The sequence below is a fragment of the Centruroides sculpturatus genome, unplaced genomic scaffold (assembly GCF_000671375.1).
Source record: "Centruroides sculpturatus isolate CEXI.00-Female unplaced genomic scaffold, Cexi_2.0 scaffold1012, whole genome shotgun sequence".
NCBI classification, from domain to species: domain Eukaryota; kingdom Metazoa; phylum Arthropoda; class Arachnida; order Scorpiones; family Buthidae; genus Centruroides; species Centruroides sculpturatus.
The window spans coordinates 293,981-314,518 of NW_019385155.1; the positions used below are offsets into that span (position 1 = coordinate 293,981).

At 26.9% G+C, this 20,538-nt stretch overlaps 1 protein-coding gene across 1 annotated transcript in view; it reads right to left on the reverse strand.

Annotated features, from left to right (window-relative positions):
• The window catches only part of LOC111635546 (cation-independent mannose-6-phosphate receptor-like), an 81,853-nt gene that overhangs the window by 58,979 nt on the left and 2,336 nt on the right, over positions 1-20,538 (reverse strand). Inside the window, exons 3-8 of the mRNA XM_023380536.1 lie at positions 14,312-14,511; positions 14,074-14,242; positions 11,357-11,525; positions 9,535-9,641; positions 7,431-7,595; positions 2,445-2,564 (exon numbers count right to left, since the gene is read on the reverse strand). Coding sequence (XP_023236304.1) covers positions 2,445-2,564; positions 7,431-7,595; positions 9,535-9,641; positions 11,357-11,525; positions 14,074-14,242; positions 14,312-14,511 — 930 coding nt within the window. The remainder of the gene's footprint in view (positions 1-2,444; positions 2,565-7,430; positions 7,596-9,534; positions 9,642-11,356; positions 11,526-14,073; positions 14,243-14,311; positions 14,512-20,538) is intronic.

The following is a 20,538-nucleotide window of genomic DNA, read 5'->3' on the forward strand; positions in this document are numbered from 1 at the left end:
AGAGCCAGGAAAGTAAAAAATATAATATATAAATTTTTTCCACAATTTAATAAAAACAGAATAATTTTAACCACTAATGTAATATATTAAAAGTAAGTAATTCAGATAGGAAAAAATCAATTGAAATTATTAGACAGGGTTAAGAGATAGCAACAAGAAATGTAAACATTAAAAGAGTATGAGAATGTTAAAAAGTTAAATTAATCTAGACTAGAAAAAATATCACTCTGATTGAAGAGAAATATAAAAAGACTAGCTTAAAGTATGGATTGAAAAAGTTAACAGTTCAGTTTTAGACATACTGGCAACTTTGTAATTCATTCAACATGAGAACAATGGGAAAACCATAAATGAATGATTCAATCTATTGACACAGAACTGAAAGCAACAACCACTAGTTGAGTGATATGATGTTAAAATAATGCTTAATAATTTAAATTATCTCAATTAGTTAAGATAATAAAAATGTTTATATTTGGAATTTAAATTCAAACTCACTTAAATGAACAAAACAATAAAAATCATTTAATCAGCAATCATGCATATTTTTCTGTGGTTGGTGTCTCATAAAAACATTCTTCTGCTCTGTTACCATGCTCCTTTACATAGTTTATAACTTTCAATTTATAGCTACAGCTTGATCTTTTTACTCCTGTAGCCATATTATTGAGTAATAATAGTAAAGAAACTAAACAAACACAATCAACAGTAATACAACAAAAATAATGAAATAATTCACAATACTCATCCCTCAAGAAGCCAGATGATAATGAAAATTAAAAAAAAAAAAAAACAAAAACTGAANTTTCTGTGTTTGTTATATCTACGGAGACTTGAGAGACACTACGTGGTGATTTCTTGTAACCATGAACGAATCAAAAGACGAGATAAGATTAATGAGAACATTTATTAGATTACATACATCCGACTTGGATTTTACACAAATTGCGAAATTATACCCCAACTTATGTTGTTATCGCTCGGTCCCACCTATCGCGTAAGTTCGGAGTATTAGTGTATATCAATATTGAACTGCAATTACAACTATTTTTATATAATTTTTTAATGCCAAAGGATAAACAGATAAATGATAAATAAATAAAAAATATGCAATACAGGTTGTTTAAAAAAGATCTGATGGATTACTGACACTTGTATTTATTTTAGGAAAATAGATACAGCCATATTATTTGTCCTAATTAGTACACAAACTGAAAAAATTTCTCATCTTCAAGAAATCTGTGTGCACATCAGGTGTTACTCTCACAATATCAAAACAATAATTCAATTCCTCTCTGAGTGTTTCTCCAAATACCTAACATGTCTTGTGTGACAGTTCTGATTACATTTATTATGCAATCAAAACATGTCTTGTATTATTAATCTTTTAATGTTTCAATATCTGTAACAGGTGTTTGATAAACCCCACAAGAAAAAGTTATGAGAGATTATATTGTTGTTGTTAACTTATGGCAATGCAACACTTGGGCAATCTGCCTAGGGGAATGCCTTCCCAGAGGTCTTTTAAGGGAAACTGGCCACTATTTAGGCATATGTGGAGAAAATCCAGAAAACTCCACATGGCCAGCCCATCCAAGTGAGGCATGAACCCATAACCAAACTCCCAGTGTTCCGGGAACAAAGACCACTTGGCCACTGGTGGGATTCAGAGAGATTATATTAGTGAGATAGAAACTGAATTGATCCATCTAAGCCCATCGAAAAATTTCATTCAAAAGTTCTACCTGCAGCAACAATAGCACCCTGTGTCTTAGTTATGCAAGGAAAAAAAACATTTTAAGTTTCATTGACAATTACTGAAAACTATGTGTGTTGATGTTTTCTTTAAATACATAATACTATTCATAATCTGTCAGTTCTCTTTTAGACACCATGTATTTTGTTTTTAAAATTGTATTTTAGAAAATAATTTTCCAAAAATAAATATAAAATATTACATTAAATATACTGTATTGCAATTATGACATTTGTAATTAAGATTCTGAAAACAGAAAATAATAAAAAATTACATTTAAACTTTATTATTTTCAAATATTTGTATTCTGTAAATAGTTAGTGAATTTCAGAATAAAAAAAATTTTGCAATATAGAAAAATATAAAATCAGATTTTTCAAATACAAAAAAATTAAAACAAAATTTTTTAATACAATTAAAAATTTTTTCAGAACAAATTTTAGACTTTTCAAATGTTAATCATTTAGTTAGATAATATATTTCTTTCATTATTTTATGTTTTAATGCAATAATGTAAATTTTCTTAAACACTATTTTAAATACTACTTTAGAAAGTGGCTATTCTTTTATTATTATTGAATTTTTTCCAATGATAAGCACAAGTTCATCAATGATATAGCTGCTTTTAAATACATACTAAATTTAATTTTTTTATTCTGGAATAGTATCTAAATTTATATACACATACCTATTTTACAAATAGCAGATCCAGGTTCACAGCTATTATTAAAACTCGGTATCTCAGAACATACATTTAGAAGAAAACTACTTTTTCCTTTATCTAAAGTATTAACTACATTCCAAGGTCCTGAAATTTATTTAAAAATTATTGAAATTTTTCATAAACAGTATATCATCATCTTAACTAATTNAAACTGTTTAACACAAAATAAATAAGCATAAATCCATTTAATTAATTCACTTCAAATAAAATAATATATTTAAATTAGTTTCTAAACTTTTATTTAACAGTAATTTGATGTTTAAAATTTCTAAAGCTTTATATATTCTGGATAACAATACAGTATTTTTTGTAATTATATATATTTGTTATTAAAATTTGATATTCACATTTTGAACTTTTTAAAAACATATATTTATATAAATTACCTTTGTGGCCTGCTGAATATATACAATTTCTAACTTGGCCCATTAGGAAAAAAGGTTGGACAACTCTGGTCTAAGGAATAGTAATAAACTATTTGCAGAAATTTCATGTTTGCTACATATCATGCATAAAACCCATACACATAAAGGATTAAATATACAATATTTGTTTAATGCATATTGCAACATAATATACAGATTGGAGTGAAACCTTTATACATTAAGAATTAAAAATCTAATAATTTTTGCACATATAGGCCTACATATTCTCTTTAAATAGTATTATTAGAAGTATTGGTTATTGTCAAAAATGTATAAATAATTAATTATAATTACCTTAATTCTGCATCTCTTGTTGTTCCTATAATTTCAGAGTTATTCTTTGAATCAAACATGCAAACAGAATAACTTTTCCACGTTCGATTATTACATGAAATGCTTGATCCAATACCACCACAAACATTCAATGCAAATGCAGTTTCATTACTTTTTGTATAATAATAATCTAAAACAAACATCAAAATTTTATAATTAGAAAAATATTATCCATAAATAAAAAATACATGTATAAATATTTTTCTGACATATGTCAAAAAATATGTTTCCCTATTTTATTCCAATGAAAGAAAAGCATATAGCGCACTGGCTATGATGTCAGTTTGTACTTTTTCCTTCATCATATGACAAGAATGTTCACCCAGTGGAGGCAAAGGCCCACCTCATTTGTTTGAGTATTACCAGTTTAGCAATGGCAAATGTACTAAATGTAACTACAAATGGATAAAACGAAATCGACAGTTATTTTTTCCTAGATAAAAGGAATTCAACCTGCAGAAATCCATCATAAACCATTATGATTGCAGTGTAATGATAATGCAACATTATGGTATGCTGAAGTGGAGTAATGACTTTGAAATAACAAAGTTAGTATAACAAATAAAGTGATAATCTTATTGAATAAATAAATAAAATCCAAGTTTTTATGATCAATCTTTAAGAGAATTTTACAATAAAATTTTCAAAAATTAATAGAAATTTATTTAGAATTAAAATACAGTAGAGCGTCGATTTTCCGAATCAATTGGGGACTGGGGTTGTTCGTATAACTGATATTTCGGATAACCGATTTATGTACGAAAAAATAGTTTAACGTATCCGATGTTTAAATTTTTCTCCGTTGCGTGTCGCTTCGCGTTGAATTTTCGTCGATGTTAAGCCTAACAAAGGCTATTGTATCGTTAAAAATTATTTTTTTATTTTGTACAAACAAAATAAATATATTGAAAAATATAAAAACAATAAAAAATTATACTTCAGATGTTAATTTAGTATCAAAAACGTAAAATATTTGAGTAGCCCGAGACATAGCCAAAAATTGAAGTGCCACAGCACTGGCGAAAATTTAAATTTGTCGACTGGAATTCTTTCGGATGATTGACATTTTGGATGATTGACTTTCGGAAAATCGACTCTCTACTGTATCATCAAAACTTATAAACAAAACTGAAACAATATGTCAACAAATTTACACAATAAAACATCTTTTCACTTTCCAGCAGTATTTAATGATGAAAAATGATCATCCTTATTAATAAGCTGCCTTCAGTTAAAAAAAAAAATGTTTCATGTAATGTAAATTCTAAAAATAAGCCACAGATACAAATTTCTGATAGCAAATTTCCCTTATTGCTTATAAGAATACTGTACTCATTATCAGATATGTTGTGATTTCTTTAAGGTACCATATACCAAGAAAAGACAGGAGGTTTGCATGGTGAATTCTATGCTTATCAGTGGTAGATCCTATATGACTGCTTATGTAAAAATTTTTCATATATTATTTTTCTAACTATTTTTTTTTATTTATATATATTATTAATTATGTATTTTAATCTTTTGTTATTTTTATTTTATTTTTCTCATTTATATTTACAATTATTTGTTAATTTCCTTGTTTGCTACATCAATCTAAACGCTATTGGAAATTTTAAATCTGAGATTCTTTTTTTACAATGTATGTTATATGGAACATTCCATTTTTTATTTTTGAAAACTGAAGAAAGCCTATTAATAATGCTGAAATTTTTTTTCTCATTAAATACTGCTGGAAAGTGAAAAAAGCTTTTTTTCTAAATTTGTCAATATATTGTTCCAGTTTTGGTTACAAGTTACCATCATATTCTAATATTGATGATAATTTTATTGATAAAAATTTAGTTTTCAATAATGGATAGCATATGTTTTTGATTCATATTTCATTTTAATTATTATTTTATAAAAATTATAGAATTATTTCAATTGATTCTAAAATTATAATATGTAAAATTTTATCAATGCTGTACATTTTAAAACAGATGTAATGATACATAGTTAGGATTTTGCTAACAAACGATACTGACAAAATTAATATATAGAGATTAGCATGTAACAATTGTTTTGTAATTGCTTAAAATATACTGAGGTTATGATATCCATGCTATATTTTTTTTCCAAAAATAATAATAAAAAATTTACAATAATTTCATCTACAAATGAAAAGCTCAAAACCAAGAATTATGGCCATATGTTGTTTTATATTTATGAAAACTACAAACAAAAATATTTAATAAATATATTTGATAATCTATTATAGAAACAATAAGAAAGCTATTTGTTTGGAATAGGCTAATTATATTAAAAGGCCTAATTCAAAGTAAATATCAGAGCTACTTATAAAATGAACAGTAAATTAGTTGTAAAATGGAATAAAAAAATTCCTGCAATAAGTTGCTTAATTTTAACTTTCCTGGGAAGCTATACATTGTTGTTTGTTGGTTTTTTAATTGGGATCATTCAATTGACACAGTCACTACTACAATACTAATGTAATGTACTAATAAACACAACTACACAAATAATCAGCAAAAAAATATTTATTTTAATGAAAACAATCATTTTCTTCACATTTTAAATGGACATTATCAGACTAGAAAAAATAAAACTGAATGTTTATTCAAAAAACTAGAACATAACATTAAATTAAAAATTCAAACTGTCATAAATACATGCATGTACAGATTTTAATTGTTATATATTGTAATCTATTTACTTATATCTCCTTTGTGTTACTTCCACACTATATGACCACCTATACTAAGTAAAACTCATATATCAGACAATGCACAAGTCACATATATGGCATTTAGAAAACATTGAGCTTTACAAGGTTATAAAGAAAGACACTACCATCAATTATAAAGACACTTTTTAACCTATCCCATGTTGAAATTTTTCTCCATTGCATGTCATTTCACGTTGAATTTTCATCGATGTTAAGCCTAATGTAAACTTTTTAAAATAATAATTGTGGCTATTGTATCGTTAAAAATTATTTCTTTATTTTTTACAAACAAAATAAATGTATTGAAAAATATAAAAACAAAAAAAATTATACTTTATAAATTAATCTAGTATCAAAAACGTAAAATATTTGAGTAGCCCGAGACATAGCCAAAAATTGAAGTGCCACAGCACTGGCGAAAATTTAAATTTGTCGACTGGAATTCTTTCGGATGATTGACATTTTGGATGATTGACTTTCGGAAAATCGACTCTCTACTGTATCATCAAAACTTATAAACAAAACTGAAACAATATGTCAACAAATTTACACAATAAAACATCTTTTCACTTTCCAGCAGTATTTAATGATGAAAAATGATCATCCTTATTAATAAGCTGCCTTCAGTTAAAAAAAAAAATGTTTCATGTAATGTAAATTCTAAAAATAAGCCACAGATACAAATTTCTGATAGCAAATTTCCCTTATTGCTTATAAGAATACTGTACTCATTATCAGATATGTTGTGATTTCTTTAAGGTACCATATACCAAGAAAAGACAGGAGGTTTGCATGGTGAATTCTATGCTTATCAGTGGTAGATCCTATATGACTGCTTATGTAAAAATTTTTCATATATTATTTTTCTAACTATTTTTTTTTATTTATATATATTATTAATTATGTATTTTAATCTTTTGTTATTTTTATTTTATTTTTCTCATTTATATTTACAATTATTTGTTAATTTCCTTGTTTGCTACATCAATCTAAACGCTATTGGAAATTTTAAATCTGAGATTCTTTTTTTACAATGTATGTTATATGGAACATTCCATTTTTTATTTTTGAAAACTGAAGAAAGCCTATTAATAATGCTGAAATTTTTTTTCTCATTAAATACTGCTGGAAAGTGAAAAAAGCTTTTTTTCTAAATTTGTCAATATATTGTTCCAGTTTTGGTTACAAGTTACCATCATATTCTAATATTGATGATAATTTTATTGATAAAAATTTAGTTTTCAATAATGGATAGCATATGTTTTTGATTCATATTTCATTTTAATTATTATTTTATAAAAATTATAGAATTATTTCAATTGATTCTAAAATTATAATATGTAAAATTTTATCAATGCTGTACATTTTAAAACAGATGTAATGATACATAGNTAATAATATTTCTATTCCCAATAAAATATATTTAATTTCTATTTTATAACAAAAATAACTGAATTACAAACTTACCATTTTTCTTTGTCAAAACTCCTAGATCTATTTGGACATTTCCATCATTAATATAACAATTATTATTATATGGATGTGTTAAACATGCATATTTTGTCTTCCATTTGAAAATGTACTTGCAGTTATTTTCCATATAAAATATGGGCTTACCAACACCATTATCATCTAAAAAATAAAAAGAGACACAATGTTAATAATCAGATAAAGCTAAATTCATCATTGGGCTTTGATTTGGCTAATTAAGTATTAACAGTTATTACATAATTTAGAATAAAATGGTAGGGAATTAAGTTGCCATCTTGTGTGAAATTTAATAATTAGAATTAAAATTAATTAATTAAAAAATTTCTGGAAAAAAAGCTTGATCTGGAGCAAATTTGAACTCCTAACTCTGCTTATTGTGTAAATGCATTGCCAATTATGCTACCATCCATTCTTTACATTCTTTAATAGCACTGCATTATCACAATAAATTAAAACTTGTAAATTTAACATTGAATTGTAATAAAAACAATAAAACACTAAACTAAAAGTTCTACTAAAATTCTAAGGGAAGTGTAAAATATGCCATGCCCTCCATTCTGTAGTGTGTGTGTATTCATCTCTAAAGTTGACCACCTTCCAGTTTTTAACAGTTTTGTAATCTGAAGTGATTCTAAGTATATCAAGTATTTGGGATCCGATGTCCATTGTAATACATGAGCCTCATCAAAATGGATCCTCATGTCACTGTCCAAAACATATCCTGGACCAATTCTTACTGATGTCTTGTATATTCTCCTTTTCTTTTAAAACAAGACTCCTGGGAATCACTCTGATGTACACTAAAAAGTGATCCCACTTGAGTATCATGTAACAGAATAGCATATACACCTGGTGTTTAATATCCATTCATAGAATCTTTGTTGTTCCTAATTAAGCAAAGGTGGTTGGACTCCTCCTGTAGACAATTTTTTTATTCCTTTTACTGATTCTTGTGATATTTTGTATGTAATTTTATTCTAAATAACCAATTTTCTGCTGTGATAAATGTTTTAATTCATTTAATTCTAATTATTAAATTTAATAAAACATGACAACTTACTTGCCTATCTTNTAAAAACAGAATAATTTTAACCACTAATGTAATATATTAAAAGTAAGTAATTCAGATAGGAAAAAATCAATTGAAATTATTAGACAGGGTTAAGAGATAGCAACAAGAAATGTAAACATTAAAAGAGTATGAGAATGTTAAAAAGTTAAATTAATCTAGACTAGAAAAAATATCACTCTGATTGAAGAGAAATATAAAAAGACTAGCTTAAAGTATGGATTGAAAAAGTTAACAGTTCAGTTTCAGACATACTGGCAACTTTGTAATTCATTCAACATGAGAACAATGGGAAAACCATAAATGAATGATTCAATCTATTGACACAGAACTGAAAGCAACAACCACTAGTTGAGTGATATGATGTTAAAATAATGCTTAATAATTTAAATTATCTCAATTAGTTAAGATAATAAAAATGTTTATATTTGGAATTTAAATTCAAACTCACTTAAATGAACAAAACAATAAAAATCATTTAATCAGCAATCATGCATATTTTTCTGTGGTTGGTGTCTCATAAAAACATTCTTCTGCTCTGTTACCATGCTCCTTTACATAGTTTATAACTTTCAATTTATAGCTACAGCTTGATCTTTTTACTCCTGTAGCCATATTATTGAGTAATAATAGTAAAGAAACTAAACAAACACAATCAACAGTAATACAACAAAAATAATGAAATAATTCACAATACTCATCCCTCAAGAAGCCAGATGATAATGAAAATTAAAAAAAAAAAAAAACAACAACTGTGTGATAGTTCAAACTTAAAGTTTGAACTAACACAAAGTTTTTCTTTTAAATTTTACATAGTAGGCATCTAAAGTTTCCAGCCTAACTATATTTTAGACATGAAAGAAATAAAATAATGCTAGTATCAGACAGCATCATCTGTATATGGACTACTAAAACATTTTTTCTTATTTCATTTTAAAAAATTTTTCATGTTTCATATCTTTTAGTATTTAGATTGACTTTAATAAATAAAATATATATAAAAGTTCTCACCTGCTTCTTCATCACATTCAAATTCAATTACACTTAATTTGGTAGTTCCTGTATTACTACAATTATTAAGAGTGGGATATGTCAAGGTGATCTGCCCATCAACAAATCTATTAATAGCAATAAAAATATGCAAAGTTATTAGATAATAAAATATAATTAATTAAATTTTTATATGTTATATATTAAAAACAAAAATCAATTTGAAATACTTCTATTTTCCAATACTGCACTGTTAAATATTTATAAAACAACAAAATGTTTAAAGTAAAAAAAAAATATATTATATAAATATTTAACTGATAACTTGCTTAAAATAATGCCATCTCTGCATTTACCTTATATTCTAAAAACATAAAAAATTATTAAAATTCTATTTACAGAAAAAGAAGGAAGAAACAAAAAATTTCTATAAATTAATTTTATAAAAGTGAAATTGATGATTTTAAAAATTAAACTGAAATGTCATAATTCTTACATTTATTACTTTTTAAATCATATTCTTTATCATTTGAAAATCATACAAATAGTGATTATGTCTTCAGAAAAAGTCATAAATCTAAAATTACTTCAGAAACTTCTGATCAAATTATCTTGCATCATCTTATTCATAAAAACTACAAATCATCATTAGTTGTACAAATAGTAAAAGTTTATTATTTTTATTTTATTAATAAATTTTCAAAATTTTTAAATTTCATATAGAAATTTTAGGTATCTACACACAACACTATGTTTAAGTAATTTATGTGGTTTTAATTTTTTCAGTTTTTTTAAAACTAGAAAATAATAAATTATTTATTATTTGATTATAATGTATAAAACTTAGAATTTCATATAAGGTATATAAGATTCTAAAAGTTTTTATGAGTATGAAAGCCCAGCATGTTCAGGTACAAGTATTTCACAGTCCACATTATGAATACAATAAATTTTTTTATTTGAATATTTGATTAAACTTTATACTTTTCTATAAATTTTATACATATGCAGAAATTAGTGAAAGATTTGTTTTTTGTTTTTGTTTTTTTTATTGTTGTTAATTTTTTCAAGCTTTATAATCTAAGGCAGGGATGTCCAACCTGTGGCTCACTTAATATTTTATGCAGCCCACTGCACCCTAAATATTTTTAGGTATATTTTCATTTATTTTGATAAAGTATGTCATAAAACTTATTCTCGTTTTACTGGATACATTTTGACATCATTAAAAACATCAAAACTGCTGAAAGAAGTGTTAGTTTAAAGAGAGTGTTTCCCTTTAAACTAACATTCTTAGAATTAAGACTAGGCTCATGAAAGCAGATATTGACAATATTAGAAAAGGAAGGCAATATCAAAAATCGCATCAAATTTATTTTTATTTTGTGTGAGTATAATTTCTTTTTTTTACTGTCGCTATTACAGTATTTTTTGTAATAATATATATTTGTTATTAAAATTTGATATTCACATTTTGAACTTTTTAAAAACATATATTTATATAAATTACCTTTGTGGCCTGCTGAATATATACAATTTCTAACTTGGCCCATTAGGAAAAAAGGTTGGACAACTCTGGTCTAAGGAATAGTAATAAACTATTTGCAGAAATTTCATGTTTGCTACATATCATGCATAAAACCCATACACATAAAGGATTAAATATACAATATTTGTTTAATGCATATTGCAACATAATATACAGATTGGAGTGAAACCTTTATACATTAAGAATTAAAAATCTAATAATTTTTGCACATATAGGCCTACATATTCTCTTTAAATAGTATTATTAGAAGTATTGGTTATTGTCAAAAATGTATAAATAATTAATTATAATTACCTTAATTCTGCATCTCTTGTTGTTCCTATAATTTCAGAGTTATTCTTTGAATCAAACATGCAAACAGAATAACTTTTCCACGTTCGATTATTACATGAAATGCTTGATCCAATACCACCACAAACATTCAATGCAAATGCAGTTTCATTACTTTTTATATAATAATAATCTAAAACAAACATCAAAATTTTATAATTAGAAAAATATTATCCATAAATAAAAAATACATGTATAAATATTTTTCTGACATATGTCAAAAAATATGTTTCCCTATTTTATTCCAATGAAAGAAAAGCATATAGCGCACTGGCTATGATGTCAGTTTGTACTTTTTCCTTCATCATATGACAAGAATGTTCACCCAGTGGAGGCAAAGGCCCACCTCATTTGTTTGAGTATTACCAGTTTAGCAATGGCAAATGTACTAAATGTAACTACAAATGGATAAAACGAAATCGACAGTTATTTTTTCCTAGATAAAAGGAATTCAACCTGCAGAAATCCATCATAAACCATTATGATTGCAGTGTAATGATAATGCAACATTATGGTATGCTGAAGTGGAGTAATGACTTTGAAATAACAAAGTTAGTATAACAAATAAAGTGATAATCTTATTGAATAAATAAATAAAATCCAAGTTTTTATGATCAATCTTTAAGAGAATTTTACAATAAAATTTTCAAAAATTAATAGAAATTTATTTAGAATTAAAATACAGTAGAGCGTCGATTTTCCGAATCAATTGGGGACTGGGGTTGTTCGTATAACTGATATTTCGGATAACCGATTTATGTACGAAAAAATAGTTTAACGTATCCGATGTTTAAATTTTTCTCCATCGCGTGTCGCTTCGCGTTGAATTTTCGTCGATGTTAAGCCTAACAAAGGCTATTGTATCGTTAAAAATTATTTTTTTATTTTGTACAAACAAAATAAATATATTGAAAAATATAAAAACAATAAAAAATTATACTTCAGATGTTAATTTAGTATCAAAAACGTAAAATATTTGAGTAGCCCGAGACATAGCCAAAAATTGAAGTGCCACAGCACTGGCGAAAATTTAAATTTGTCGACTGGAATTCTTTCGGATGATTGACATTTTGGATGATTGACTTTCGGAAAATCGACTCTCTACTGTATCATCAAAACTTATAAACAAAACTGAAACAATATGTCAACAAATTTACACAATAAAACATCTTTTCACTTTCCAGCAGTATTTAATGATGAAAAATGATCATCCTTATTAATAAGCTGCCTTCAGTTAAAAAAAAAAATGTTTCATGTAATGTAAATTCTAAAAATAAGCCACAGATACAAATTTCTGATAGCAAATTTCCCTTATTGCTTATAAGAATACTGTACTCATTATCAGATATGTTGTGATTTCTTTAAGGTACCATATACCAAGAAAAGACAGGAGGTTTGCATGGTGAATTCTATGCTTATCAGTGGTAGATCCTATATGACTGCTTATGTAAAAATTTTTCATATATTATTTTTCTAACTATTTTTTTTTATTTATATATATTATTAATTATGTATTTTAATCTTTTGTTATTTTTATTTTATTTTTCTCATTTATATTTACAATTATTTGTTAATTTCCTTGTTTGCTACATCAATCTAAACGCTATTGGAAATTTTAAATCTGAGATTCTTTTTTTACAATGTATGTTATATGGAACATTCCATTTTTTATTTTTGAAAACTGAAGAAAGCCTATTAATAATGCTGAAATTTTTTTTCTCATTAAATACTGCTGGAAAGTGAAAAAAGCTTTTTTTCTAAATTTGTCAATATATTGTTCCAGTTTTGGTTACAAGTTACCATCATATTCTAATATTGATGATAATTTTATTGATAAAAATTTAGTTTTCAATAATGGATAGCATATGTTTTTGATTCATATTTCATTTTAATTATTATTTTATAAAAATTATAGAATTATTTCAATTGATTCTAAAATTATAATATGTAAAATTTTATCAATGCTGTACATTTTAAAACAGATGTAATGATACATAGTTAGGATTTTGCTAACAAACGATACTGACAAAATTAATATATAGAGATTAGCATGTAACAATTGTTTTGTAATTGCTTAAAATATACTGAGGTTATGATATCCATGCTATATTTTTTTTCCAAAAATAATAATAAAAAATTTACAATAATTTCATCTACAAATGAAAAGCTCAAAACCAAGAATTATGGCCATATGTTGTTTTATATTTATGAAAACTACAAACAAAAATATTTAATAAATATATTTGATAATCTATTATAGAAACAATAAGAAAGCTATTTGTTTGGAATAGGCTAATTATATTAAAAGGCCTAATTCAAAGTAAATATCAGAGCTACTTATAAAATGAACAGTAAATTAGTTGTAAAATGAGATAAAAAATGAAATTTGTAGCCAGGCATTTTCTGCACATTTAAGAGAGATTAATATAAATGAAATTAATTTAATAGGAATATATAAAACTGGCACTTAGAAACATATAAATATACATCCATACAATACATCTTTAATATCAATATTAAAATTTGGCCATTAAAAAGAAAAACTTGTAAAAAAGAATTTTTTTTTTACAAAAGTTTTATAATTTTCTAATATTCTTATGCCATTGTCTTTCATCGAGTAATACAAAAAGAATATTTTATCACTTTTAAATAATACAGTATCTTAACTTTAAAATATTCACCTGATATTTTCTTTAAAGGACTAAGATCCAATTCAATTTTATGAGTCATGCTAGTAAATGTACATTTTGAAAAGTTTCCTATTAAGATTTTTTCTGAACAAGCATATTCTGTTTCCCATTCAATATCATACTGACAGTTTGCAATAAATACGATCCTTGGATTGCGACTCTGAAACATTAAATAATTAAATTTATAAAAATCTATTTCTTAATATTTAATATAAAGTAAAATACATACCTTTCCTCTTGGAGGACACTTAAAAGTAATAACTACACGATAGTCCTTAGTACAACCAGAAGGTAGGCTTGAGGAATTAGCATTATATACTAACTTCAAATCATTACCATCTAAATATACTCCAGAATCTAGCTTTCCAACAGTAATTTTTTCATTGCCAATCTTCTGATAAGCAGCACTGCCTTCAGGTGCTTCATCATCTAAAAATAGTGCATATTTAAATTTTCTAATCTATGAATATAATATTAACAACAAAATAAGAAAGTTATACATTAATAATACTATGAAAATACAATTAACTGATAGTATAAAACTGTTTAACACAAAATAAATAAGCATAAATCCATTTAATTAATTCACTTCAAATAAAATAATATATTTAAATTAGTTTCTAAACTTTTATTTAACAGTAATTTGATGTTTAAAATTTCTAAAGCTTTATATATTCTGGATATAATAACTGATGTTCTTATTTTCATTACTGAAGACTATTCATTTATATTTATGAGGCACATTCAGAAATGATTGAAACTATACTTAATTATACTTACGGATATCAGATAAACTTTATCGAGTAAAGTACATTTCCATCTGTTTAACTATAGTCTCCACTAACATCAATACATCTTTGCCATCTCTCAGATAATTTTCACTTCATCTCAATAAACTGATCTTTTGATGTGGCCCACATCCATTGATAAGACAACTGCAGGGACCAAATCACAATTTGTAAGCTGTGTCCATACAAAGTTTTTCATCTTGTCAAAAATGCATAGTGTGATGATGCCAAATCAGGAAAGTATGGGAGTGAGGTAACACAGTGAATTCAAATTGCCAGCTTTTCAGTTGTAACTTTATTTGTATGGGAAGTATTGTAATGCAAAAGAACATTATTTTATGCCTGCTTGATATAAATTCATATCTGAATTCAAGATCAGAAATTAAGTATCAAAGACTAGAATTACAGGAATTAAAAAAAAATAGAATTATGAAGCCTACAAAAGAAAAATGGCCAGTCAACTAGCTTTACGAATAGAACCACTGTGTAAAGAAAAGTTCGATACATGGAAAATACAGATGAAGACACTTCTGATCAAAAATAATTCCTGGAATACGTCAACGGAAAAAGAAAGAAACCAGAAATTATACTTGGAGATGAAAATACAATGAAGGCAGCAGAGCAATGGGACACAGCAGAATCAAAGGCAATGTGTGATATAATCCTCACCATAAGCCCAGCAGAATTAAAACAGATAAAAGGATGTGAAAACTCACATGAAATATGGAATAAGTTACATGAAATTTTCAAATAGATAGGTCCTGCAAGAAAGCTACTAAAGAAATTAAGATATGCTACTAAAGAAATTAATTCTGAAGAAAATGAGGAAAGGAGATAATATGGCATATCATGTAAGAGACTTTTTCAATATAGTAGATAAGTTAAAAGAAATGGAAATCTCCATAAACAAAGAACTATTAACAGTACTACTGCTATATTGTATACCAAAATCATTCAAACAATTTCAGATCACTATCAAAACACAAGACAAACTTCTTTTGCCGGACACACACAAAGTAAAGCTAATAGAAGAGTATGAGGTGTGAAAAGGAAATGATACCAATGATTCAAAGAATTTGGATGCGCTGTATAAAGCAAACAACAAACAAAATGATCAGAAAATAAGGGGCCATTCAAATTCCATAACAGTGGCAAAATAGGCCATATGGCAAGAAAATGCTTGGACAGATACAAGCAAAAACCACAGAGAGCTATGAGTACAAGCCTAACAACACGAAAACAGGAATCATATAATGCAAATATTACAGCAAATGAAGGGGAAGAAAATTAAAAATGGTGTCTAGACTCAGGTGCTTTATCACACATGTGCGATGATAAAGCAAGCTTTTCTAATATTGAAACATCTCACATAAGTGAATTAAACTTGGCCAACTCATCTACAACAGAAATCAAAGGAAGTGGTGATGTAATAATTGAAACAAAGAGAAGATTTCAAGCCAAATTAGAGAAAACACTCCTTGTACCAGAACTAAGAACCAACCTACTGTCAGTTGGGATAATAACTGATCATGGATTCATTGTACTATTCCAAAAGAACCAGGCAACTATTATGGATCTGAAAACCAGAAGTGTACACATACAAGCATTTAAAGAAGGAGGGCTATACAGTACTAAGTTAAAGAAAGGTGGGAGGAATCTAAACTCTCTTGAACAAATGTTAATGAAATGAAAAGGTGGCATGAACGTTTAGGTCACTTAAACAAAAGGGATGTATGGCACATGGCCAACAACCTAAAAATAAGAGAACTAAATATAAGATGAAACAAAGAACTCGACCCCTGTGAGATCTGCATAACAGGGAAACAAACCAGATCACTATTTCTGAAGCAAAATGAAAAAAGATGCAGAAAAATATTAGAACTGATTCATATTGACATTTGTGGACCAATGAGAACCAAATCATAGAGTGGATCAAAATATTTCATCACATTTATTGATGATCACTCTAGATGAGGTGAAATTTATTTCATGAAAAACAAAAGTGAAGCTCTCAAGAAATTGAAAACATACTTAGCCTTTGTAGAAAATAAAACTGGAAGAAAGATAAAGGCAATGGAACAGAGTATACTAACAGAGAATTTCAGAATTTCCTGAAACAAAGGGATTAAGCATGAGAAAACATCCTGCTACACACCACAACAAAATGGCATCACAGAGAAGAAATAGAACACTAGTGGAAATGGAAAGATGCATGCCACTCCAAGCAGGATAGAAAGAATGCTTTTGGGCAGACGCTGTATATACTGCATCATATATTAGAAATAGATGTCCATCAAAGAACCTGAAGGCTCCATACCCTTTAAATTATGGACTGGTAGAATGCCAAACAAACATTTTAGGACATTCAGTCAAATGGCATTCACATTAAAAAAGAAACCAGGAAAAGGAAAATTCCATGAGAAATCCACCAAATGCATATTTATAGGCTATTATAGTGAAACAAAAGCATATTGTCTATGGAACACAAAGACAAAAAAGTTATAATAAGCAAAGATGTCAAATTTATCAACGAATTCCCAAACATCTCAAGGAACAATATCGAAATGACTGAAAATGACAGATCCCACAGAATTTTTTTCCATTCCTCATTCCAGAGCTGAGTAAAGTATGCTGTCAGCATTTGCTTCAATACTGCCTAGAAACAGGTAGGCTAATTAACTTCATGTTGTCAGCTGCAGCTTTCTTTATTTCCAGATCAGCTTGTTTCATTTCCCTGTATACCAGGTACGTGCTGGTACATACTCAAGTTTTATTCTATCTGCATAAAGATAATAGAGCTTCAATTTTTTTAACCTGCTCATTTTTTAATTCTGCTGTTAAGAACAGCAGTAAGAACTGATTTGGAGTCACTATATATGTTTACTTGCTTTTCCTTATCCTGTAGTTTGCATACCCAGGCTACTGCTTGATACATTGCCTCCCTTTCAGCCTGGAAGATTGAGGTGTGAGATGGAAATTTGTAATTTAGGATAAAGGTTGGGTCTGTAATATTATTACTGTTATAGCAAGTAAATATACAAATACTGGCCCCAATACCTCTATCTGATTTGGAACAATCTGTAAATATATAAATCTCAATCTGCTTGTCAAAAAAATGCTCTTCTCTAAACCAACAGTTGGCTTCTTCAGCAGGATGTAGAATATTCTCCATCACAAGTTTCTCAATATTAAACATATTTAAACCAGTGGCACACAGATGATGTTCATGTACTGATAACAGAGATTCACACCTAATGCAGTATTCCAGAATCTTTTTTAAAAATAGAGAGGCCATGGCATTAACACAAGAATTGCTTCAGTAGACACTGTTTTACAGCAGCATGTTATTCTTAAGGCAAATTGCCTCTATATCCTTAAAAATTTATCAGCTGTACTTTTAACATAAATCACATGCCCCCCAACTGAAAGCTGCATAAGAAAGGCTTTAGGACTGTATTGGTCTGTACAGTTTTGTTTCTTTATCAGAGAAATTTTTGTAATCTTCCAGCTGTCTGGAAAGTAGGAAATTGTAATATATTGATTGTAAAGATTTAACAGAATAGGTTTGACATATTCATAACGATTTTGTATCATAATAGCAAATATACCATAAAAACAAATGGAAAATAATAAAATCAATTATAAAAGAATTTTAGCTGTTACCTTGGTCTGTTTTAATTTAACAAGTCATTGAATTTGAAAATAATCAAGGTCAACATTTAAAATATAAAATCATCATTATTATTGAAATATTGATAAAACAATATAATAATGATGATTTTATATTAAATTTATATTTATATTTTAAGTTTATATTTAAATATATATATATTTATTTATTTATTTATTTTTCATTTGTATTACAATATATATATATAGTAATACAAATGAAAAATAAATATAAAATTACACAAAACATTAAAACTTGCAATAGAAAATAGCTAATTTTAAAACAGCTTAATTTTAAAATAAAGAAGCATTTGTTTGTGTAAATAAGTACTTTCAATCCTTTTAAGAGATCATCTATAAGTTCATCAAATATTGTAGAATTATAAGATTATAAGATATACACCAAGAGCTTTGGTTTATTTGATTATGGCAATGCAACACAGGGACAATCTGCCAAGGGAGATGCTTCCCAAAAGGACTTTTATAAGAAACTGGCCCTATTTAGGTTACAAATGTGAAAAAACCTGGAAAACTCCACATGGCTAGTGTGTTGGTGAGACACAAACCCACAACCAACTACTAGTGTTCAGTGATTTTATCCATTTGGTCACTGGTGGGCTACATTGGGAGCACTTACAAACAGGATAAAAGAACAAAGCTAGCATAGCACAAAAAAGCAATAAACATAGCAGCATCAAAATTTGCAATAACACAAGAAAATGAAATATATTGGAACCAAGCAAAAACTGCTAAAGATATCAGAAATCCCATATTACCACATAATAATGAAGATACTGGAAATGTATAAACAGTAACTGTATTAATAAATAATACCAGGAGTTTATCAAATACATGGAGGACACTATAAAAGGAAACAGTTGCATGAATTTAGGAATAGTTGAATGGTTAGATATATTTAAATATATATACAGAATATCCTCATTAATTTGAACTTGAGTAGTTAGAAATTCTGTTAGTTTATAACAGTACTATTTGTCCTGGCTGGGGATATAGAGATTTACATATTAAGGAATTTGGATAGTTCAAAATACAGCTACTTCAAAATTTGAAGTAAAAATTCTGTTTGAACTCTGATGTGCATATGTTAACTTGTTTGTTTAGATCAGTATTTTTCAACCTTTATCATCTCACAGAACACTTGAACCTATAATTAAATTTCCATGGCAGACTTAAATTATAATGATTAAAAAAGAGTAAAACGATTGTATTTTTCTAAATTTATTTATTAACACAAAGCATATTATTATAATTTCTAATAAATAGATAATTAAAATTCTTAAAAAAATTTATTTTTCAGTTTATTATAATTGAACATTTCATGAGATATCTGACCTAAGAAAAATAATTAACATTAAGTTTTAATTTGCATTTAAAAGAAATAACTTGGTATTATGCACCTATAATTTTACTTATGAATATATATATTTTACTACATTATGTATACATTTATTTATTTTAACATTGTGTTAGGATCTTATCATGTAAAGATCTCTAATCATAAAAATCACTGTTTAATATCAATCTAACAAAGAATTGGTTTAACTGTTTAGACTGGACACCAGTTACGTCCTGCCCATCTAACTGACCTGAACAAAAGACATCCCCACACATGTAAGTGTAACCTGATCGGTTCCAGATTAGACCCAGTTGTTAGGTTTTCACACGTGCAAAAATAACTGACCGAACACAATGTAAAACTTGTATCAATTTAAAAAGGTTTTAATTTTAAAATATACACTTATTGATTGTTCTTTGAGCTTCTTTTGAAAATAATTTATTAAACAACCTTCAAAAATTTTTGTGGCACACTAGTTGAAAATCACTGGATTTAGATCAAAGTGCCTCCTAGATACTATAAGAGAACAATACATCAAGAACAACCCTAATCTGGTCAATATGGCTATGCTTTTATAGTAACACACTTTCAGGTGTCACTTTACACATGGAAAACCTTTTTTCTTGTAGCTCATAAAATATG